Source organism: Sminthopsis crassicaudata, chromosome 4 (assembly GCF_048593235.1).
Source record: "Sminthopsis crassicaudata isolate SCR6 chromosome 4, ASM4859323v1, whole genome shotgun sequence".
Taxonomy (NCBI): domain Eukaryota; kingdom Metazoa; phylum Chordata; class Mammalia; order Dasyuromorphia; family Dasyuridae; genus Sminthopsis; species Sminthopsis crassicaudata.
Window position 1 is genome coordinate 377,812,430 of NC_133620.1, and position 25,930 is coordinate 377,838,359.

Consider the following 25,930-nt stretch of genomic DNA (forward strand, 5'->3'; position numbering starts at 1 on the left):
AATTAAAATTAGTGTAAAGCTCATCCACAGAATAATGGCATTCCACAAGATACCAGAAAACCCTAAAATCAGTATATGGATTCCTGAAGAAACATATCAAGACCTAAGGATCCTAACACTTCCATATCCTGGAAAGCCTTGGTGGGCATTGGGTGAGAACTCAAAGAATTCCACCTTCTAGTTTCCCTGACTATTCCCCCAAACCTCCTTTTCTCCTGCCTAACTGCCTCCCCTATAATCTTTCTGATAACCCAGATATATCCCCACAGGCCGACTCATCTTTGACAATCTGAAGAAATCCATCGCCTACACCCTGACCAGCAATATTCCTGAGATAAGCCCTTTCTTGCTCTTCATCATCATCAATATTCCCCTGCCTCTGGGCACTATCACCATTCTCTGCATTGATCTGGGTACTGACATGGTGAGGATCCAGCTGGGAAGGGATGGGATTTAGGGAAGTTAATTTGAGTTTCTTTCTGAGTCTCATGTCACCTCTTCCCCTAGGTCCCTGCAATCTCCTTAGCTTACGAGACAGCAGAGAGTGACATCATGAAGCGAATGCCTCGGGACCCCAAGAGAGACAAGCTGGTGAATCGACGGCTCATCAGCATGGCATATGGACAAATAGGTGTGGCTCTAGGAGACAAAATGGGGACAGGTGGTAAATGGGGAAGAGCCAAAGGAAAAAGGAGAAGGAAAGGCCTACTATGTGCCAGGCAATAAGTAGTGCTAAACACTACTTATAAACCTCTCACGTGATCCTCACAGCAACCCTGTGAAATAAGGGCCATTACCATCTTCACTTTATAGATGAGGAAATTTAGACAAATAAAAGCTAAGTGACTTGCCCAATATCATACAGTCAGTTAAGTGTCTGAAACTGGATTTGAATTCAGATCTTCCTGACTCCAAGCCCAGCACCCTACCCGAAGTTTATCTGGGGTAGGGAGAGGTCATTTTCCTTGTATATAGATATAATATACACATATATTATATCTATAAAATATATATTAAATGGCACCAAGCACTGGGGATAGAGGGAAGTCTAAGCCAGGATCCCTGCTCATGAAAGATTTATAATCTGGTTGTATACACTAATAAGGTAAATAATAGTATAAGTCAATATGTGGTAAAGGCTCCATGAGGGCTACAAAGAATAAATGTCTTGAAAGTACAAGAAAGAAGAGAGCCACCACCCAGGACATTGGTGGTGAAGAGGAAGAAGGGAGGATCGGGCCCAGAGGAAAGAACTGATCCAGAGAGTGGGGCTGGATTCAGTCAGCAAGCATTTATTAAGCACTTACCACGTGCCACCTGCAGAAGCAACTGAGGCAACAAAGCACAAATAGTTCTTGGAGGAACACAAGGGTTTGTGAAGAGGGAAACCATTAGGAAAGAAGGTTGGACCAAGCTGAGAGCCAGATGATGGAAGCTTTTAATGCCCAGCGAAGGAGTTTCAACCTCATCCAACAGGAAATGGAAAGCAAATCTGTTTTATAATTGACCAGTAATAGCATTTTAGGAAGAATAGTCTGGGGTTAATGTTGCATGACAGATTGTAGGAGGGGTAGATAGACTAGAGAGAGGAATAACTATAGGAAGCAACCTTAATAGTTCAGGTTTGGAGTAATGAGGTGAAGGCACTGAAAATGGAAAGGGGAGACATTGGGCAGAAAGTTCCAATGGGACTTGATGACTGACTGACTAAATGTGGGAAGATAGGGATAAATTGAGGCTAAAATCTAGGTAGAAATTAGGGATGAAATATAGATTGAAATGTCATTCAAATTGAGAGAATAGTGGCTCCTGCAAGAATTGAAGAAGCTTCTGAAATCATCTACATTCCCTGGAGTACACATCAAAGTAAATGGCACCAGGGTCCCCAATCTCTATGCCTTTTTTCTATGACCTCTATTTAGATTCCATTCTTCCATCTTTCTCAAACCAAACTCCTCCTCCTTTTCCTTCTAATTTCCTTCTAATTTCTCACAGGGATGATCCAGGCTTTGGCTGGCTTCTTCACTTACTTTGTGATCCTGGCAGAGAATGGTTTCCTTCCATCACATTTGCTGGGCATCAGAATTTATTGGGATGATTTTCATTTGAATGATCTGGAAGATCATTATGGACAGCAGTGGGTAAGTAAACTGGGAAAAAATGATGGAGAGAAGTGAGGAAAATCCAAATGATGGGAAGGAGTGAGAGAACAAGGGCATTGAGACTGGAAGAAACAACTTTCTTCCGCTGCCTCCCATCCAAATGACCCAAGTACATTTCTAAGTACATTTCTATAATAATCTTCTGTTTCCAATGAGCTCTTTATTCATTGTTTGTTCTCTGCTCTGTTGGGGGTCTCTGTTCTGTCTAATCTCTCTCCCCTTTGTCCTTGGAGGTTTTCTCTGCTGGCTTTTCCCCCGTTAGCTTCCAGCTAAGAATCCAAAGACCTGTAACACCAAGATTCCCTTACCTCCTTGTGCTTCCTTCCTTCGAAATCCATCTGCTTATTCTCCTGGCATCAGTTACCAAAAAATAAACATTTCACAGCAATATGTCTAGCCTCTTAGGATACCAACCTTCACACCCCGAATCCTGAATTTCTCGGAATGATGCCTCTCCATAAGGGCCACCCATCAACAGAAACTCAATTAATTGAGTTAGAGCAGTGCCCTACCCTATTCTTTATGTATGGAATACACACACACACACACACACGTACCCATACATATTTTAATATGTGTGTATAGTTAGTGTCTGGTACTGGTCTTGACTCTCTATGCCAGTGATATTTTAATTTAATTTAATTAATTAATTTAAACATCCTCATCTTCCTTCCCAAAGAGCTATAAAACATTTATTTATTTGTGTGTTTGTTTATTCCTGAGGCAATTAGGGTTCAGTGACTTGCCCAGGGTCACACAGCTAGGAAGTATTAAGTATTAAGTCAAATTTGAACTCAGGTCCTCCTGACTTCAGGGCTGGTGCTTTAACCACTGCACCACCTGGCTGCCCCCACATGTTTATTTTCTAAAGGGGAGTAGTGAATTTTGTTTAAGGAATTTTTTAGTAAACCCATCTTCAGATTCCCTGTAGAGTCCTGAAACTGGCCCTCAGGACCAAGCTCATGTTTGTATCTTACTTAGCTGGGTATAAAGCCATTTACCTTTGGAGGATTTGTTTCTTCCTTCCTGTCTCCTCTTTAACCTAACCTTCTGCTCTTATCCCACCCTCTTTTCAGACATTATCTTCTCCTCTCTATGGACTTGGACTTCATTGTCCCTCCTGCTCTTGACCTTCACTGTACTCTTTTTCCCAGACCTATGAGCAGCGGAAGGTGGTAGAGTACACATGTCAAACAGCCTTCTTCATCAGCATTGTAGAAGTGCAATGGACTGATCTCATCATCTGCAAGACCCGTCGAAACTCCCTTTTCCAGCAGGGCATGAAGTGAGCATTCCCCACTACACAAGTATCCCAAGCCTCTGTAGCCCTGAGGGCTGGCTGCTGGACCACTCTCAGGATGTCCTTGACTTATCCCACCTGGACATCCTAACTCCTGAGAGTTTTAATCCTTGCTCACTTCTCCTCTCCATTCCTCTATCAAACACATGTACCTTTTCTTCCTAGGAACAAGATCTTGATCTTTGGGTTAATAGAAGAGACAGTTCTGGCAGCTTTTCTATCCTACTGCCCAGGCATGGATGTTGCCCTTCGCATGTACCCACTCAAGTAAGTATTGAGGGCAGGATGGAAGGGAAACTTTGGGGCCATCTATGGACCTTATTCTAGGCCAGAAAGACAAGTTCACATCTGACACATCTTGCTGTGTGATTTCGAGCAAACCATTTAAGCTCTCAGGACTCTAGGCAACTCTCTAGGACTCTTAAGGTTTCAGAGGAAGTACCAACCTACATTACTAGAAAGATATTCCTTCCCTGGGAATTCCCTAGACCAGTGAAATCACCGAATCTGTCCTCATTTCTATCTAAATGTCAGGAACTATTCTAAGTAATGGATATCAAAAACATAACCATAAAATAATTTTTACTTTCAAGTAGGACATCAGATTCTATCTGGGAAACAGCATGTACATATATCAGTATGTACTGATATTGTACCTTACTTAGCTGGGTATAAAGCTAAGTAAGGTTTTATACAGAGCACAGAGACTAGCTAGGAAGGTGATCAGGTACCAGGGACCTTGAGGGCATAGATCTACTTGGCAAGAATGCTGGATTTGGAGTCAGAGAATCTAGGTTCACATGCAAGTTCTGCTCAGTGCTATAGAGAGCCCTAATATTTGCAAAGTACATTACATGGATTATCTATCTCATTTGATCCTCAAAACAGGTCCCATAAGATAGATACTACAGATATTATTGTTGCTATTTTACAAAGGATGCAATTTAGAAATTTTAGGTGACTGGCCCATGATCACATAGCTAGTGTCAAAAGTAGGATTTGAACCTTAGTCTCCCCAAGTGTATCTCTTTTTCACTATTTTATGTTGCTTCTTGCAGAGTAAATTTAGCTTGGTAAACACAGAAACAAAGAAGGAAGGAATCTCACCTTCTCTAGAAACTTTTCCTAATCCCTCTTAATACAAGTGCTTTGCCTTTTTGAATTATTTCCTATTTATCATATAGATAGCTTGCTTGGTATATATTTATTTGCACATTCTCTTCCCCATTAGATTGTAAGCTCCTTGAGGACAGGAGGACTATCTTTAGCTTTTTTTTTTTTTTTAATCCCTAACCCTCAGCAGTGCCGAGCACATATGGCTATTCAGTTGTGTCTGATTCTTCATGATCCTATTTGAGTTTCTTGGCAAAGTGGAAGTGAGGCAAACAGGTTTAAGTAACTGCCCACACTCATGTAGCTTGTGAGTGTCAGAGGCCAGATTTGAAGTTAAGAGATGAGACTTCCTGACTTCCAGGCCTGGCACTTTATCCATTACTCCATCTATCTATCTGCCCTCTTTGTGATTCTGGCTTAGCATACTGCAACAGAGAGACCTCAAATTCAAGTATTCCACCAGCCTCAGTTTTCCTGATGACAGAGATTACAAGTATGCACTCTGCTCTCTGTTAATTTGTGACTACAAAGATATGGTTTGCAGTAGGATACATTTTTTTTTAATTGTTACAACTTTTTTCAATCAACAAAAATCATCTTTTCTTTTCCTAAGCCAACACACCTCCGAGAATGAAAGAAAAATAAAAGTCCCTGTCACACACATAGTCAAGCAAAATGAATTTCTGCATTAGCCGTGTCCAAAAAACATATGTGTTTCATTGTATATTATGAGTCCTTCACCTCTTTCACGAGGTAAATAGCATGTTTCATCATTAGACTCTGGAATCTTGGTTAATCATTACAAAGATCAGAGTTTCTTATTCTTTCAAACTTGTTCATCTTTGCCATATTCTCATTATATAAATTGTTCTCCTGGTTTTGTGTACTTCACTCTGCATCAACTCATTGAAATCTTCCCAAGTTTCTCTGAAACTATTTCTGTCATTTTTCATACCACAATAGTATTCCATTATATTTATATACCATAATTTGTTTGACTATTCTCTGATTTATGGACACCCCCCCCTTCAGATTCCCATTCTTTGCTACCTCCGAAAGAATTATCAGTATTTCTATATTTCATATTATTATTTATATTGTATATTATACAATAATATATGCTACATAGTATATCATACAATGATATATAATATACAGTAACATATATATTACATTTGTTTTGCTTAGGACTAATCCCTCCTTTAATCTATACTTCCCTTAATTCCCCCTTCTCCCTTTCCCTCCTATTTCCCTGGTGAGGGAAATGTATCTCTGCACCCAACTCGTGTGTGTGTGTGTGTGTGTGTGTGTGTGTGTGTGTGTGTGTGTGTGTGTAATTTCATACTTGTTCAGATGAGAATGGTTTTCATCTGCCAATCTATTTCTCTACTCCTTACCTCCTTTTTTGTATAGCTGTTTACTTATAAAAGCCTAATTTGTGAGAAAATTTCTCCTAGTCTTCCTTTCCCTTTTCCCCACCTCCAATGAAGCCCATCTCTTTCTCCATGCTTCCCTTAATATCATCAAAATATAATAGAATCACTGCCTGACCTTGTATAATTAGATTTCTATGAGTCTTAATGGTGATAGGGTTCAAAGGGGACATCTTATCTCCCCTATTAAAATGAAAACAATTTACCCTTTTTAAATCCTTTATCATCATTTCTAATTACCTTTTTATGTTTTAATTCCTGTGCTTGTACTTTGAAATTTTTTCATAGCACTAGTCTTTTCATCAATTGCCTCCCCATAGAACTATTGTGTGTTTTTCTGGGCAAGTTATTCTTGTCTATAAGTCTGTATCTGTATTTTGCCATCTGTATTTTGCCTTCCAGAATAATAGCATTTCAAGCTCTTCACTTTTTGAGAATGATAGCCACTAAATCTGTGATTTTGATTGTGATTCCTCAACACTTGAATTCTTTCTTCTAACTGCTTATAGTATTTTTTCTTTGACCTGGAAGCTCTGGATTTTGACTATCATGTGCCTTTCATTTTGAGGTTTCTTTTCTGAAGATGACTAGTAGATCCTTTATATCTCCATTTTGTCTTCTGATTCTAAGAGATATGGGTGATTTTCTTTTAGTATTTCTTTAAATATAAAGTCTTAGCTCTTGTTTTGGTCATGATACTCAGATAGCTTAATATTTTATTCTTAATTTTTTATCTCCTTGATCTATTTCTCAATTTTTGCTAAGAGGTACCTTAGATTTTCTTTTCTTTTTTCTTAAGTCTCTTGACTTTTGTTTTAATATTTCTTGTTATTTCATAAAGTTGTTGGCTTCTTCTTGTTCTATTCTAATTTTCATGGAATCTTACTTGGTCAAGGTTTGTACCTCTCATACAAAGCTGTTAATTCCCTTTCCAATTCTTTCTTCCACAGCTCTCATTTCTTTATCAACTTTTTTTCTTCTAGAACTTTCATTTCATTAATCAAAATAACTTTAATTCTTAAAAAAAATTGCTTTATTTCTTCCAGGAATCCTAATTGAATTTGTGCCCAAGCTTTGTTTTTCTTGAGGATTTGCTCGTAGATGTTTTGGAATCATTTTCTTCCTCTGGGTTTATTATCTCTTAATCATCCCTGTCACCATAATAGCATTTTATGGCAAAATTCCTTCTTTTTTTATTCCTCTTTTCAGCCTGCTTCCTTACTTTGGACTTGATATTAGGATCTGGCCCCTCACACTTCTGGAGAAAAGGTCTGGACCAGCCCTATCTTTGCTTTCTTGTGCATCTGAATTTGTATTAATCCAGGATCAACTAAAGCTAGAGACTTGTAAGCTTCTAAAGTGGTCTAATCCAAGACAAAGTCTGATTGTTGCTTTCCTTGTCTGAGTTCTACAAGGCCTTACTTCAAGTTTGGACCTGAGCTCAGCCCTATGAGCCAGTTAGGAAGCTCTACTAGTTCTGTGGGCACAGAACTAAAGACTTGCCTTTAATATGGGATTTCTGTCCTGCTTATTCCTGCAGGCATCATACTAAATAAGAAAGGATGCAACAAGCCCAAGAACCAAATCGAGAATAAATCCTGCATGTTTTTGTACAGCTCAGAAGATAAGAATGATTTGTTGACCCCGGGCTAGAAGTTGGAACTGAAAACCTGACTCTGCTCCTAGGGGGATCAGAGTCACGCTGTTGCTATTTGCTTTTGAATATATTCCTCTGAGCCCAGAATGTCATCCCTGCATGTGGGATCCTTCTACAGTCAGTCCTGGATTGATGACCCAAAACTAGATAGTGAGCAACAAAGCTACCAGTTGGCACCTGTTCCCATACCTTACTATGCCCTGGTATGGGGTGGGACTTCTTTTTGTCCTTGCATATAGCCTCTCCCTATTGTGGAAGGCTCCATATAGCCACTCCTAGAGAGACATTTCCCCAGAGTTAACAGACTTCTCTATTTCCTTATGGCAGTCAGGCTGGAAAAGTGACTCACTGTGGCTTTTTTTTTTCCTTTGATTTCTCCATCAGGATTTGGTCTAGTACATTTTCTGGATCTATTTGGAGGAGTTTGGGGAGGGAACTCACTGCTCTACTTCCTGCTATTATGCCATCTGGACTCCTCCCCTCTCCCTACTACTAGAATATCATTTGTACAAGCTTTCCTGTAGTTTATCATACCTTCACCAAGGATGCCCTCAATATGTAAAAATCAGAAATTAAGCATGTAAGGCTGTGATTACTGACATTTTGTCAACTGCTTTTTTTCAGTAGTAATAACATTTGTGAGTTTTTTCCAGACATTTGGAATCTTTCCTTCCCTGATAGCTTAAGAATTTAGACCACAGGGCAAATAGGTAGTAAAATGATAAAGCACTACCTGGAATCAGGAGGACCCAAGTTCAAATCCAGCTTCAGACACTCACTAGGAGATAAATCACTTAACTCTGATTGCTTCCCTCTTCTTCCCCTCTACCCCCCCAAAAAGAATTGAAACTCCAATCCCTCAAAACTTGTCACCTCCTGCAAGGGTCTCCTCTGTGTAATCTATAACAGATGTTCAAATTTCACTGATAAGTGTTTGGTAAACAACTTTGATTTTTTTAATGCTGCATATTGGAAACTATGATCAGACTCCAAATGTGGGGACTTCTTTATAATCAATGAATTAAAAAAAAATTTTTTTGACAGATCTTTTCTGTTTTTTCATGTTTGTTATCTTTATTTGAGTTTGATCCTTAAATGCTCTCAGAAGATAAGGTTTATTTGGATCCCTTCCAAGTTTTCTTTAAATCTGTATTTCCTTCTAATCCTCCTCAATATTTAATGAATATATACATATATATAGTCTTCTCCATAAGTTTCACAAGTAAGTTTGCATTCTGAAACATTTCTTTTCTTGGCAAAGAGAGAGAGAAATGTTTACTGATTAAAATGGTTTCTAATATCTTCTCATCTCATTGTGGCAATAGATATATTTGAATTCAACTTACTTAATGAACAATAATAGTTTTTTTTTTTACCAATTTTCCATTTTTCAGTATCAATTACTCTATTATTTCTTCCACCCTATCATCAACAAGTAAAAAAAAAAAGAAAAGAAAACTAAGGGCCATTTTGTATTTTTCTTTGCTTCATGGATTTCTTTGCCCAATGAATTCATCATGTACTAACTACCAATTATAAGGTTCTCCATATTTCGCTAGACTGTGGGAAGGTGCCGGGTAAAGGGTAAAGAAGAGAAAATGTATTTGGAATGCAAATAGTTGTTTGTTAGGATTCTTACAAGGTACTAAGACAGTGGAATTGATAAGAGACAATAATTATCTAATTTAGCATGGTTCAGTATGATTGATCTGATCCTACAAGGAGATATTATGTGGCAGAACTTGAAACAAGGTACTGAGTGGAATTGAAGAGACAATAGTTAAATCTAGGTTCGCATTGATTTAATCCTACAACAAATAATGGTTTCCTAGTGATTTAATGATTGATGTATACTCAGTGTACAGCATATAAGCAAGAAGCTCTCAGGGCCAGACCCACAAGCCCACTCTTGGAGGCGGAGACAGATTCATTCCATTTTCCACCTTTGTGCTGGCTGGAGGCTGAAGTACAAACCTTTGGATTCAGAGACAAGCTAGAGACAGAAGCTGACAGAGACAAAGGATTAGAGACAAGATCCGGAAGGCCTCCAGAAAATTAGCTGAGCCCCAAGTGAAGGAGATTTTGACGGAAGCAATAAAGGATTTGGACTTTAACTCATGGCTGCATTTGAGGTGATTATTGAACTGAACTGAAAGGAAGGCTACTCCCAGAAGCCCCCCAAGAAACCTGCTCCCAGAGAATATTATATCTTAGAGAAGAATGTTACAATGGTCATTTTTTTTATTTTTTTTTCCCTGAGGCTGGGGTTAAGTGACTTTCCCAAGGTCACACAGCTAGGAAGTGTTAAGTGTCTGAGACTATATTTGAACTCTGGTCCTCCTGAATTCAAGCCTGGTGCTCTATCCACTGTGCCACCTAGCTGCCCCCCATTACAATTGTTTATTAAGAATATAGTCTGAGAATAGAATTTGGATTATGGTGCATTACTTAAAATTTAGAGATAACAGATTCCTGGGGAGAATGGAAAATGCCTAACAAAAAACTTAACTAATATAATTCCTCCTATTAGTTCCTTTTGCTTCGGATGTATGAGGCCATGATTTTAATACACCATGGATTTTGTTATCTTTGATCTTACAGATGACTTAACTGGTTTAGATGGGATGAAACGTCATAGCCAGAATATGTCTCTGGATGAATATATCTTATTCTAAAGAAACAGAATAGTTTTTTAAAATATAGGACATATTCAAAACTTGTACTCATGTGAAAAATCCAGCAACCAGAAAGAAAAAGCATAATGCAGAGCATTTGAATAAAGATCAGTGGAGGAATAAATAGAAGTGATTTTGTCATTGCCATATACCTCAAAAAGGAGCAGTTTTGGAAACATCACAAGACTAGCACAGAGGCATTATATAATATTGATGGTAGACTTCAAATTAACCAGACATCTGCTGGAACTCCCTCTAACAGAACAGCTAACAACTTCTCAACTTGCCTTAATGATAATTTCATCCCTCAAAAAAGTAGAGAAATCAACAAAGGGAAATTTTATTTTGGTACTTCTCCCCTACTGGGAGAAGGGAAGGACTGATTTCTAGAGAGAAAAGAACACTGGGGGAAGTGACTACTCTTAGAGTTTGAGAGAACATCTGGCCTTAGTCTACCATGTCCCCTAGGTTTGAGGAAAGCAGATTTCAAAGATCTAGATAAAAGGTATGAAGAATCCCACAGACTGAAAGTCTGCTGGATGAAAGCAGCTGTCTGAAGAAACTTACCAACCAACTTAAGTTTTTAAAAAAGAATTTTTCAAAATATGGAAGCAAGGACAACAGATAGGATGAATATGGGAATGGCAAAGCTCTGTAAAAATAGTATTAGGAGTATACAAGGTGCTGCTGAACTGAGAGGTTGGTGGTGGAGGCTAAAAACAACAGGAATTGGATTTTTTTTAGCTTTATTAGGAGGAAAAAAAATAAAGCAGAAAAGGAATAGGACTGTTGCTTGGGGTTGATGGGATGAAAGTGCTGCCCTTTTCTAATTTTTCTATTTGCTCTAGAATGACCTTTACTCTAGAAACAACAAAATCAAAATAACTAGGAGTTAATTATCCCATATATTAATAGGACAACACTTGGTTGCCCTTGATGAATTCAACTTACCTCATATAGAACAACTATCTGATCTAGCTATTGAATGAACTGGCAGATGTGATTGCTAAGCTACTGTCAGTAACATTTGAAAGATTGTGGAAAATAGGAGAGTTACCATAAGATTATTGAAGGACAAATGTCTTAATTTAAAAAAAGAAGAAGAAGAGACTAGAGCCTTCAAACTATAGGGTGGAGAGCTGACTTCTTTCTATTCCTAGAAAAGTTATAGAATAGATCATTAAAGAGCCAGTTGTTGAAATCTAAGTAGGGAAATATTACAAAAAGCCAGCATGGCTTCAGAAAAAATAGGTCATGCCAGACTAACCTTATTTCTTTTTTTGACCTGGATACTAAACTAGTAGCTAAGGGAAATACTATAGATGTGATTTACCTAGATTTTAGCAAAGTTTTTGACAAAGTGTGTCATGCTATCTTGAAGAGAAAATGGAGAGATGTGTAATGTACAATTATACACTTAGATAGGTTTGGAATTGATTGAATTGCTGAACTCAGAATAATCATTAAATACTTGACAACATCTTGGTTGGGGAAGTGACTCTACACTGGTTAACATGTTTTATTAATGACTTGAATAAAGATACAAATAACCGTACATACTCATCAAATTTGATGATGATACAAAACTAAAAGAGATAACTTACCTCTTGGATAAATGTCAGGATCCAAAAAGATCTTGAATTTAGTAGAACAAAATTCAATAGTGATAAAAGCAGTCTTGCATTTCTTTTTTTTTAATACTAGCTTCAGAAGTACAGAATTGATAGGAATGGGGTGGGGAAATGTTTAGATAGCAATTTGTCTGAAAAGAAATCTGAATATTTTCATGGACTTCAAACTCAATGGTTGTCAGAAATGTGGCATCTAAAGAATTAATGTAATCTTGGGTTACATTCAATTCCAGAAATTAGAATATTATGTTCAGTTCTGTATAGTATAGCCTTATTTTGAAAACTTTTTTGTTTTAAACCAATACTTAGTCAAGTTCAACTTACTTAAAGAACAGTAATAGTTTTTTTTTTTTTTACCAATTCCTCATTTTTCAGTGTCAATTACTCTATTATTTCTGCCACTCTGTGATCAACAAAGTAAAAAAAAAAAAAAAAGACTAATGTGAGAATACCTTCATCAGGGCAATTGGAATGGGTGATGGGTTTTGAGTCCATCTTATATGCAGATCAATTGAAGGAACCAAGGAGAGTTAATCTGAGAAAGAAAATACATAAGAGGAACAAGATATCCTTAATCAAGTATTTGAAGAGCTGTTATGGGAAAGAAAGATTTGATGTGAAGCAGGAGCAAAGCGTGAAAGTTGCAAGAAGGAAAGTTTAGCTTCAACATCAGGAAAAATTTCCTAACAAGAGCTGGTCAAAAGTTGAAAGAATGGATTAACAGGAGAAGTTACTGATTTTCCCTCACTGGAAATCTATCTTCCAGTAAAGAATGGTTGCCCACTTATCAATAAGAATATATTGAAGTACCTACTATGAGTTAGATACCGTAATAAGGCTGGGCCTGCAAAGACAAAGTTTTTTTTTTTTTAAATCCCTTCAAGCAGCTTACATTCTATGGGGAAAGAAAATAAGCATAAAGAAAATAAATAGAAAATAAAAGTAATGTGAAAGGAGAAAGGGGGTGCAGTAGTATGTAAGATAGATCATATAAAGCTTCCTGCAAAAGGCGAAACCTGAGAAAAGTTTTGAGGGAAACAAGGCATTTGAAGAAGAGGAGGTATGGTGACATTACAGGCATAGGCAACATCCAGGGCAAAGGGAGACAGTGTCATGTATAAAGAAAATTAAGGAGGACAGTTTGACTAGACTCTGAAAAAGTGGGAAGGAAACTAATATATAATTAAGTTAGAAAGGCAGGTTGAGGATGGCTTTAAAGGCTAAAGGGAGCAACCAAATTTGATTTTGGGGGCAATAAGGAGCCTTTAGAGTTTATTAGTTTAGTGACATGGTTGGTTACTTTGGCAAAAATCACTTTGGCAGCTGTAAGGAAAGTGAATTGGAAAGAAGAGAGACTTGAGGCAAGGAACCCAGTTAGTAGGTTTTTGCCATAATCCATGATAGATAGAAACCTGAACTAAGATAGTAGCTTTGTGAATAGGGAGGAGGAGACAGATGTTGCAGATGTTAGAGAGGTGCATATGTGGGGTGAATAAGAGTGAGAGCCTAGTGCAGAGCTTCTTTAACTTTCTCTACTCATGGACTTTTTTGCCCCCCAAATTTTTATGGGATCCTGGATATACTTTGTATACTCCTACTTATAAGTATATAAAATAGGTACACCAATATTTACTGATAATCATAATTTTGTGATCCCCATTTTCAGTTATGCAACCCACAGTTTTAGAAAATTTGGAGTGTGACATTTCAGTACTTTTAGGCCCGTTATCAACCAACTTTTAGACAGAAGTTGTTTAGAAATAAACAAAAAAGTCACAGAAATTGCAAACATGACTAGGGAAATTACACATATAGATTATTACTTTGTCACTGGCACTATTTTTATAATTGTAATATATTGCATATCATATCATAAAATTATATAATGTATTATAAATTATATTTAATATAATTCCAAATCTTATCAAGAATTGAGTAATGGTTGTAAGTCAAAGCAAATTATTTCTTTTTGATAACTTCTCCCTCTGTGGCCTAACTTCAGGCATCTTTACAGGTCTATGTAAAGACCTACATAGAGTCTATGACTCCCTTTTGCCTTTGTCTTGTACTAGTAGATCAATACATACATACCCATGTCTGAAAACTTCTGGGAATATTTGTGGCTTTTTCTGTATATTATATATGCATGGTGTGACTAACTTGACTTTGGTTTCCACAAGTTACAAATGTAAATCTAACAGCCAGACTAATTCTGCTTGGACTCCTTCTGTGCCCACATGTATACAAGCATACACACACCTACACACAGTTATCCCTTCTACTTCACAACTTTCCCCATCATGTTTCAACATATCGAGGATTGGCAAAGGAATTAAATGAAAATTTTTTAGGAGTTTTGTAGAAGCCATAAAAAACAGAAAAGGTTGAGAAACTCAGAAAAAAATGAATAAAATATATGCATAGCACTGCATGATATCTATATATTTTATCATTTAATACTATAATAATTCAGGCTGCTTTTCTGTTATGAAGGGAGAGCCAAAACATTTTACATGGATGTTCCAGCTCAAGAAGACACTTAGGGCTCAAGATGTGGAAAAGTTGTCTGTGTATACTTTTTAGATCTGAGCTACTGTACTGGGAGATGAAGAGATTCTCAATTTTTCTCTTGCCCCATGCCCCATAAAGGCTTCTGGCATCCTTGTGCTTTCTTCACTCTGATTATAACTAGGATGCATAAGTGTCCACATATCGTGTCCCACCTTCTTAATTACCCTCTTTTTTTCCCATAGATTAATTTGGTGGCTCTGTGCCCTCCCCTACACTTTCCTTATCTTTGTTTATGATGAGTGCCGAAAATATATACTGAGGCACAATCCTGGTGGTAAGTCTTCCCAAGACCCAACCTTATTCCACTATTTTGCAGCCCCTTCATTATATATCTTGTCCCCTCAGGTCCCTCAACTAACCATTGTTCTTGCCATATGTCAGTATACTATCCCATAATATAAGAACTCAAATATATATATATATATATATATACATATATATATATATATATATACACACACACACACACACACACACACACACACACACACACACACACACAATTCAGTGGCCTGAGGCCCCAGTCCCTTAGGTCTACACAACCCTATTCCTTGCCTCCATCTTGCTCTCCCATCCCTCCTTTGTCAGGCACTTCTTACTCATTTTTGGGGGGTACTGCTAACCTAGTTAATCCCGGCTTTCTCTCTTTAATAGGCTGGGTGGAGATGGAAACATACTACTGAACTCAGCAGAGGAGACATGTACTGGACGGAAAGAGCATCCTGAAAGTGGAGGGGTTGGGTGGTGGTTGCTGGCTCATGAGTATTGTGTAGGCAGAGGCTGGTATCTGGTTAAAATTAAGGAATAATTAGGATTAGGGATGGAATATAGGATATCCCTGAATGGGGAGGGGTAAGAAGAAAAGGGGATTAAAATTAAAATTTAGGCAGGATGAAAGGGGGTAAAATGGACCACGTTTTGGCTGATGGAAATTATAGGAAAATGTTACCCTTGATACATAACTGTAAATTGCCATTCTAGGTAATAAAAGTTTTAATATATGGTAACCATACCAGATCTGAGTCTTCTGTTTGAGAAGTAACTGGGGATTGCCTTTTATGAGAGGTCTAGTGCCTAAATCCAGGAGAACCTTTCAGGGACCAAAAAGAAAGCTCACAAATAGAAGGTGTGGTCTAATCCAGTCATGTCAAAGGTCAGGCAGCTAGGATTTGATGTGAATTCTGAAAAGAGCATAGCAAAGAACTATATGAATAGAGAAGTCACAGAAAAGCATCTTGTTGCTTTATGAAAAGAATACTATATTTAGAAGTCAGGATACCTGGGTCTAGTCCTAGTCCTGTGTGTGACTATGGATAAGTAATTGACCTCTCAGTTTCAGTTTCTTCATCTATAAATGGAAATAATGCTATTTCTACCTTCTATCTCATAGGATTATTGTGAGGATATAAAATTGCCTTGCAAGCACTAAAGAACCATGAAAATTGAAGCTACTATGCTCAAAAGTCTTTCTCTAAATGCTTACTTTGGCATGAAGGTGGCAAGAATTGTCAAAGGCTTAACCAGAAGACTACTACTACTTGCTGGTGCCACCAAGTCATCAGGACCAAGTATGGTCTCAGTAAAGACACTTATCAGCTGTCCAAAAGAAGCCTACCTAAGTATGGAGGCTTCCCGGGACTCACTATGCTTAGCTCAACACCAAAAATGTTAAAAGAGTAGGAGGTTAATTTTTTTAATCAGAGCAACCCATGAGACAGATCAAAATACAAAATACTCAGTTCTTTATTGCTCCCTTCTATTTATGTAGTATCTTTGGCAAAGTGATAAAACAAAAAGAGGTAGACAAAATGATAATCACCATTTTAAAATCATTTTTTAAAAATGTTATATGGTCCTCTACAGCTCAGTTTTTTTTTCCAGTGACGAGTAAGCTTCAAGAGTTTAATCACATATATCTTTTTTTTTATGGCTTTTTATATACAAAACATATGCATGGGTAATTTTTCAACATTGACCTTTGCAAAAACTTCTATTTCACCTTTTCACCTCCTTCCCTCCTCCATTCCCTCCCTTAGATGGCAGGTAGTCCCATACATGTTAAATATGTTAAAGTATATGTTAAATATGTATACATATTTATAGTTATCTTGTTGCACAAGAAAGAGCAGATTTAGAAAGAAGATAAAAATAACCTGAGAAGGAAAAACAAAAATGACAACAAACACTAACAGAAAAAGTGAAAATGTGCTGTGGTCCATACTCATTTCCCAGTGTTAGCTGGCTCTATTCATTACTGCTCTATTGTAACTGATTTGGATCCTCTCATTGTTGAAGATGGCCACTTCCATCAGAATTGATCATGTAGTATTGTTGTTGAAGTATATAATGATCTCCCGGTGCTGCTCATTTCACTCAGCATCAGTTCTTGTCAGGCTCTCCAGGCCTCTCTGGAATCATCCTGCTGGTCGTTTCCTACACAACAATCATGTTCTGTAACCATAATGTATTCAGCCCTTGTCCAGTTGATGGGCATCCCCTCAGTTCCCAGTTTCTGGCTACTACAAAGAGGGCTACCACAAACATTCTGGCACATACAGGTCCCTTTCCCCTCTGTAATATTTCTTTGGGATACAAGCCCAGTAATAACATTGCTGGATCAAAGGGTATTGCACAGTTTGATGACTTTTTGAGCATAGTTCCAAATTTCTCTCCAGAATGGTTGGATCTGTTCACAACTCCACCAACAATGCATCAATGTCCCAATTTTCCCACATCCTCTCCAACATTCGTCATTACCTTTTCCTGTCATCTTAGTCTATCTGACAGGTAATCACATATAATTTTGTAGTACCTTTCCTGCTACACTACCCAACTTACAATTTAAGAGATTGGGTTCTCCAGGGGACTACCACCCCAGATTCAAGATACTCTCTAGGGCCACACTCCATAGCCCATAAGCTCCCACTGATCTTTTTACCACCATTAATCAGCCAAAGGACACAACTCTAAGCAATCGTGTTTACTGAAATAGTAAGAAAAAAAAAAAAAAAACATTTCCCCATACATCTTAGGTACCCTTCTCCTACAAAATACAGTTTCATGGGAAGAATGGACAGACATACAATGAAAGGTATTACTAGAGAGACACAGATAAAACATAAAACCTAGCACTGTCTCTCTCGTCGTATCCTGCTTAATCTGGGCAGAATATCTCAATTGGACAAGTAGTTCCACAGAGTCCCTGGGCCTGCTCTCCACAATGCAATTTAATTCCAAAGCTAGATCCTGTTCTGGGAGGAGCCTATCCTACTAATCAGATTGCTACAGTACAATCCTTTCCCCCTTCTCTGCATAATCGGAGAAAACACAGGTAAAGCTAAAGAGACATGGTCTCCCAAGAACTGGGTACTTTCTAAGAGAAAAGATTAAATAACAAATTATTATTGGAGAGATCCTTGACCTTTCCCCACACTATTTTATTTATCTGGATGGAGTTGTCGCCTCACCCAACTAGAAAACTTTACAAAGAATTTGAAGTAAAGGGGATCCTTTGTCTAGATTACTGGAGGCTGGGAGTGATTTGGAAGCAAATGGCATAGTCACATTCCCCCAGATCCTCATTAGAATAAATTCATCATATTATTAACCAATCAGAGTCGATTGTCACCCTCAGGAACACTCATTCTTCCAAGAGCATATAAGTGTAAAGTAGGTTCCATGAGGAGTATTTGACATTGGAGAGTGTAACTGACCTTTATTACATACTCATATGATTAATAAAAATGATCATTCAGAAATTATTGAACTTTTTACACATCACATTCCTCCAGAGCAGATTCTATTCAATTGCTAAGATGGTTCTTCCTCAACTATCAGATCTGACCCCTTAAAATAAGTAGAAGTTGTTGTCCTTTGTTCTTGGAGAGGACCACAACATCAGAGAGGTGATGCAAGTGAATTTGATTTAAATGAGAGAGGGCTATGCAAAGTCACCTGCCTCACTTTCCCCTCCAGAGCCATCTGGGGACAGTGGCCAGATATAGATCAAGAGGATTGGAAATGGCCCTGGATGAAAGTATGTGGAAGCAGATAACTTATAAGGGGTTCCCCCCAATCCTGATGGCAGATTCCTCTGCTAATCATTGGCTAGTTATAATCCCTTAAGGGTAATGGAAAAATTTCTTATATCCTAAAGGAGCAACAAAAGAATACTACTTTACAATTCCTTTAGAAGCTTCGAATGGGCTGTTTTACTCGACAGTTTTGTTGCTGCCCACCCTTCTGAATAGGTCACAGTCCCTTTGAGTTCTCATACCTTTACTAAGTGAAAATGCAACTACAAGTTTGAAAGAGGTAAAACCTTAATACTTCATCTGTCTTACGTGTCCCATTTCTATAATTTCATCATGTCAGCTAGGGACACTCAGTTGATCAAGAGTCTTAACCTCCCACAATAATATATTGAGTGCCTACTATGTCAAAAACTGTGGATACGCAACACAAAAGGAGAGTCACTCCCCAAGTCAATTTACATTCTACTGGAAGATAAAACACATATTGGAGTGGGCCAGGAAAAAAAGAGTTTTGATCTAGACCAACAACCCTTAACCACCTTTAATGAATTCCTTTGGCAGTCTGAGGAAGCCTATGAACCTCTTCTCAGAATAATGTTTTTAAATGCATAAAATACAGAAGAGCACAAAAGAAACACATTTGTTTGCTGTCCCCAGGTTAAAAAGCTCCAAGCATTCTCAGAGATTAAGAATGGATCCATAGGACAGTAGGCAGTCACACACTCCACAGCAGTTGTAAAGTTGGGCTAATTATTATTCCCTCAGTGGGAGGGAGGAGTGATGTATATTCTGGGTAGATGGAAAGATGCTGTTCTTGGCTAGGCCCTAGAGTATTTGTGGATGACTGGATAAGACAAATTCCTGGGGGCCTGGTTAGCTACAAAGGGCTCAGGTGAGGAGTTACTTTCTCTCCAAACCAGGCAGATCTGCCCCAGAACTAATCTCAAAGTTGAATCATATCCATCATTCTCACTATAAATGAAGCCAGAAGACAAAGAAGTTGCAATCAAATGGAAGTTTGTCCTCAGGGAGACAAAGAATTTGAAAGAGTTGGCAAAAATCCTCCTATATATGATCCATTTCACAGATGAGGATATTGATTTCTGAGAGGTACAAAGACTTGTCCCATCTTCATTTCTCCATGCTGCCTTCTCCCTTGGAATAGCTGGCAATAAGAAATGCAACCCTTAGTGAGTTAACTTTGCAGTCCTCAAGATAAAAAGAAACAAACAGACCACCTGAAAATAACTGCAGCTTATATGACATCATCTATTGCTGAAGATGGGTAAGTAGTGAAATTCCACTTAAAAGTCTCTAAAATCAGTATTTCAAGCACAGGACAGAAAAGTGAAAATTATGTTGAAAAATATATTTCAGGATCAAGAATTTTAAGAAGCCTTGTTGGGAGACTATTCAGAAGCTTCACACTGAATATGATTAATGCTTTCTTTGAAATGAGACTCAGAATGTGCTATTTATGGCATGCACCAAACATGATCTCTCACACACACACACATATTCAAGGACTTGATCAGAGAGAAAACTGGTTACTAATGTAATTACCTCACAATCATCTATGGACAATCACATCATTGACTTGCTAGCTCACTGAGAGCAGAGGTTATTTTACATTTTTCATTTTTGTATTCCCAGTGCTTAGCATAATGCCTGGTACAAAATCAGATTAAGTAAATACTTATCTAATGATGAGCTATAACAAAAATAAAAATCAAGGCTAAGTTAGGACCTGGTTAAAAAATAAGACATTCTGTTCAGTTATAGCACTGCAATATGATGTGTTGGAATAAACTTTCAACTATGAAACTTGAGAAATGTTCAAAACTAAAGATGTAGACTATCACCATTTCTTATGACTGTTTAGCCTACGTGAAAGTTACTGTAACAAGGAGGCAAAGGATCTAGAAACCATCTTTCCAAGGCAACGTTTTGTCCATTTACCCAACAGAAAGATAATAGCCAAGAACAATACAGGTTAAGAATTCGAAAATTCAGAATGAGTTTGTCCAGAATGAGATGATCAAAGATTACACATAATCTCATCTCACTAGACATTGAAAAACAATTGAGAAAGATATCAGGCCTTAAAGAAATTGAGAGGAGATAAGCAGAATAATGCTAAAAGCATTCATGCATTAAACTATAAGGAGCCCAATGGGCATGAAGTAAAATATCTACCAGAATTTTTATGATGGTCTCTTCTTATCAGCTACTAGATTGGAACTTCTACAGTTGGATTCCTCTATCTTGGTATCCAAAGTTCTATATGAGAAAGTGGCAATGTCACTTCAAAAGATGAAGTTGGAAAATGCAACTAGGCCTGACCAAATATATGTAGAAAATTATATGTACTAAGAAATGGACAGTTTGTCACTATTTTCAAGAGATCTCAAGGAAGATTACAAATAATAGGAAAACTCAGCATCATACCAAGACATCAGTAGCTACTAGTCCATAAGCCTACTTGCTAAGAATCCTCTTATGATCATTGGATCACATAGACAGACAGATAGATAGACAGCTAAATGGATATAGATGGATAAATGGATAGATTGATAGATGCATATAGACAGATAAATGTAATAGAGCTAAGATATTGAGATATGGTATATGTGTATTATATTTAATCATTACAATAACAGATTTTGCACATAGTGATAATATCCTTCATGAAAATAAAAGAAGGAAACAGGAAGATTTTCAGAGATTATTTTTATAGCAGACTATATCTATATGTCATGTCCTTTCTTGGCTTTAGTTGCAATATCCATAAATTGAAAAGGTGGGACTAAGTAATCTTTAAAGACTTTTTCAGAGGAAGGAAAGCAGGAAAAGAAACTAAGAACTGATCTAGCACCTACTATGTGCTTTACTTCATTTGATCTTCACAAAAACCCTATGAGGAAAATGGTATTGTTATCCCCATCTCACAGCTGAGGAAATTGAGGCAAACCGAGGTAAAGTATCTTCCCTGAGATCATACAGTTAGTAGATGCCTGATCCAAAAATTGAATTCAGATCTTCCTGAATCTGTTCAAGGATCTATCCACTGTGCCTCCTAGCTTCCAGCTCTAAATTTATGATCCTATGGAGATTTATTCAGTTGTCAAGGAGAATAATAATGATCATTGACATTTCTATAGCAGTTATGATTTACAAAGAATTTTTATTTATGTGTATCTATTTGATCTTCTGAATACATTTGTGATGTTGTATGAGTGTTTGTCCCTTCAGAAATATAAGGACTATGAATCTCAAGGTTGTGTAACTTGCCCAAGACCAGCCGGGATCCTTTTGTTCCTGTATGCCATACCCAAAGAACAAGAGGAATGTTTCCTCAGGATACATCAGCTTGCCCCCTTTCACTGTAAGGGTGAATTTTCATTTAGACTAAACTATCATAATTTAGATCCTTGGGTTCTGCTTACAAAGAGAAAATGGTATTAAACAGCTTAAAGCTTTTTTTTCTTCAAATTTAATCCTTCTCCTCCTGTCTCCCTTAAATTCCTCACATATCTGAGTGTTTCCTACATGTTGCAATGGGGGAAATAATGAATTAGGGGATCAAAGAACCAATCTTGATTTGAACCTCAACTCTGCCACTTATGATTGTGACTTTGAGCAATCATTTATTCTCTTGGGATAGGGATTAGTTTCTCCAGCTATAAATTAGGGAATGAGGTAGATGATCTTTAAAATCTCCCTTTCAGGGAAGTAACAAATTGGGAAAACATTTTTACAGTTAAGGGTTCTGATAAAGGCCTCATCTCCAATATATACAGAGAATTGACTTTAATTTATAAGAAACCAAACCATTCTCCAGTTGATAAATGGTCAAAGGATATGAACAGACAATTTTCAGATGATAAAATTAAAACTATTTCCACTTATATGAAAGTGTTCCAAATCACTATTGATCAGAGAAATGCAAATTAAGACAACTCTGAGATACCACTACACACCTGTCAGATTGGCTAAGATGACAGGAACAAATAACCATGAATGTTGGAGGGGCTGTGGGAAAACTGGGACACTGATGCATTGTTGGTGGAGTTGTGAAAGAATCCAATCATTCTGGAGAGCAATCTGGAATTATGCCCAAAAAGTTATCAAAATGTGCATACCCTTTGACCCAGCAGTGCAACTACTGGGCTTATATTCCAAGGAAATACTAAAGAAGGGAAAGGGACCTGTATGTGCCAAAATGTTTGTGGCAGCCCTTTTCATAGTGGCTAAAAACTGGAAAATGAATGGATGTCCATCAATTGGAGAATGGTTGGATAAATTATGGTATATGAAGGTTATGAACTATTATTGTTCTGTAAGAAATGACCAGCAGGAGGAATACAGAGAGTCTTGGAGAGACTTACATGAACTGATGCTGAGTGAAACAAGCAGAACTAGGAGATCATTATACACTTCAACAATGACACTGTATGAGGATGTATTCTGATGAAAGTGGATATCTTCAACATAGAGAAGAACTCATCCAATTCCAATTGATCAATGATGGACAGAATCAGCTACATCCAGAAAAGGAATACTGGGAAATGAGTGTAAACTGTGAGCATTGTTTTTTGCTTTTCTTCCCAGATTATTTTTACCTTCCAAATACAATTCTTCCTTTGCAACAATAACAACAAAAAAATTCGGTTCTGCACATATATATTGTACCTAGGATATACTATATTTAATATGTATGGGAATGCCTGCCATCTAGGGGAGGGGGTGGAGGGAAGGAGGGGAAAAATTCGGAACAGAAGGGAGTACAAGGGATACGTTGTAAAAAAAAAAATTACCTATGCATATGTACAGTCAAAAAAATCTTATAATTATAAAAATTTTTTTAAAATCTCCCTTTCATGTCTTCCCCTTCTGATTCTTTTCCTATGTCCCTATGTGAAGTGTTTAACCAAAGCTATTCTTTTTATCTTCTCATGCTCCAGCCCAATGTTGCTAGGATCCTTAACCAAGTTATAAAATCTATTATTCATTTGCTGTGATATTTCCTGGGTATAATAAAACTGTTTCATTGTTAAATGGGTCTCTCCTAAAGTAATGAACTTAAGCATTTCAACGTATTTATAATTCTAATCAATATATTCCATTAATCAATTATTCCATTGTAAAGATCACAACCCAACTATGCCTTCTGACCTTGTGCAGCCCTCGTCCATATTCTCCCATAAATACTTAAGATCCACCAACTATGCAAGGGACCTTCCTCTAGATATTTTATAGTTATTACATATCAATGAAGAATGTAAGCTGTCCATCTGCTATCCTTCACTCTCTCATTACCTGCCCTGCCCACTTCTCTTTTCTGACTATAATTTATAAAATACTATAGCCTACTGATGAAAATTTATACTTTTTTTTAGGTTGTCATTTTGAGTCATTGGAAACTGTAGTGCTCCATGAATTATAGTCATATACATTTCAGAGAGTCACCCTATGCAGTAAATATTCGAATAGAAACTGGAATTTATTAATAGTGGGTTTTTTTCGCTCACTCTCATAATCATTATCTCTTAAGTAAGAAGTAACTGAGTATCTAACAAAATATTTCATATTAATTTTGGACATGTGATTAAACTATGTGTGTCAAAGAGTAGTGGATACGGTTCTATCTTTGGAGTCAGAGAACTTGAGTTCAAAGTTCGCTTGACCATTTACTAGCCAAATGACTTGTTAGTCACTTAATCTTTCAGGGGTTCAATTTTATCATTAGTTGACCTCGAAGATTCCTTCCTTATTCAAATCTATGATTCATTAATTTACCTCTTCAAGGAGAGAGTATGAACTATTCTCCATCTGACTACAAGAGAAAAATATACCAGAAATCATAGAACAGTAGCAAGAAATTCCAGAATGGTCCAAAAAATAAGTGCAATTTTTACTACAAGATGGTTGGGAGCAAAACTGGGTCAGAAATCAGAGTGCTCAATACAGAATTTGAAAAGGCAAGTAACTGGAAATAGAACTTAGATACAATAAGGAATCTTTCCAAACATGTAGAGGCTCTGAAGGAAAGAATAACAAATTAGAAACACATAAATGTAAGTAGAAAGAAATTTGACAAAAAAAGAAACCAAAAGTTGCAACCTTAAAGGAACATATGAATTCCATACAAGTCAAAGTGAATGACCTTGAAAATATGATGCATAGAGAAAACTTAAGAAGCATAGATCTCCAAGGACAACATGACAGACACATTTTTAAAAATGTGTTCCATGTGGAAAGAAATAATATAAAGAATCTATCCCAAACTTCTAAATATATATATTTCAGTGCCTAGCATAGTGCCAATTGATTATACCAATTGTACTTATTGATTGAATCCATAGATCACCACTGGAGAAAAACTTCATGTTTAAAACTCTAAGCCACACATAGTTAAATTTCATGGTTTCAGTAAGAACAAATTTTTCAAGCAGTCAGGAAAAGGACTTTCAACTATAAAGGAACACTAATTTGAATACCCCAAGATTCATCTGCTATCATGAGAAATCAGCAAAGATAATGGGATAATATATTCCAGAACAGAGAGGTATTCAAAGTATAACCCAAAATAAAACATACTAGAAAACTGAGCCTAATCATGAATGGAAAATTGCACCTTCAAAAGAAAAAAGGCATTTGAGTCATTTCTGCAAAATAAAACAAAAATAAGTAGAATTTTCTACTAGCAAGCATTTCAAGTAAGAAAAATACCAGAAAACTAAATACAATTATCAAGGATGGGGGGGGAGGGAATGTGCAATGAAATAAATTCTCTCATGTTTGTAGGCTATTGTTTAAAAAAAAAAAAAAAGAAATTGAACAGAGGTCTAAAAGAAAAATCACAGAAGTCATCAAAGGGTAAAATGATTAAAATAAAAATGAGGCTCTACAGATTTAAGGGGAATTCATAGAATAAGAGAAGGAAAGGAGAAACTGAATCAATATTCAAAGAATCAAATACTGTCATCTACTGTAAGTGAATCAGTCATTGTTTTTTGGAAGGAATAACACAGTAGGAAGTTGCATGAGGAGAGAGGAGAGAAAAGAGAGATAGCTGATCTACCCATAAAGAGGTGAACAGAAAAGGGATAGTAATTTAGCTTCTCAAGAGTGAGGAATGTGGGAGAATAGTTCAAAAGAAAGGAGACTGACTGAAATGGGGGAAGTAAAGGGGAAATTTCACTCTAGTAGGGAAAAGGAAAACTTGTCACAAAGAATATTCTTATAGCAGGAGAAGGAATCTATCTGTGATATAGATACAAATATAAAGAGACAGAGACAGACAGACAGCCAAACAGATACTGTAATATGTATATATTGTCTGGAGGACACC

At 37.0% G+C, this 25,930-nt stretch overlaps 1 protein-coding gene and 1 long non-coding RNA gene across 2 annotated transcripts in view; one reads left to right on the forward strand and one right to left on the reverse strand.

Moving 5' to 3' along the window:
• The window catches only part of LOC141539466 (sodium/potassium-transporting ATPase subunit alpha-2-like), a 68,342-nt gene extending 52,788 nt beyond the window's left edge, over positions 1–15,554 (forward strand). The window contains 7 exon segments of the mRNA XM_074262300.1: positions 270–424; positions 508–631; positions 1,996–2,141; positions 3,317–3,447; positions 3,628–3,729; positions 14,725–14,816; positions 15,197–15,554. Coding sequence (XP_074118401.1) covers positions 270–424; positions 508–631; positions 1,996–2,141; positions 3,317–3,447; positions 3,628–3,729; positions 14,725–14,816; positions 15,197–15,225 — 779 coding nt within the window. The 3' untranslated portion in view covers positions 15,226–15,554.
• The window catches only part of LOC141539474 (uncharacterized), a 53,802-nt gene that overhangs the window by 15,703 nt on the left and 12,169 nt on the right, over positions 1–25,930 (reverse strand). The window lies entirely within an intron of this gene.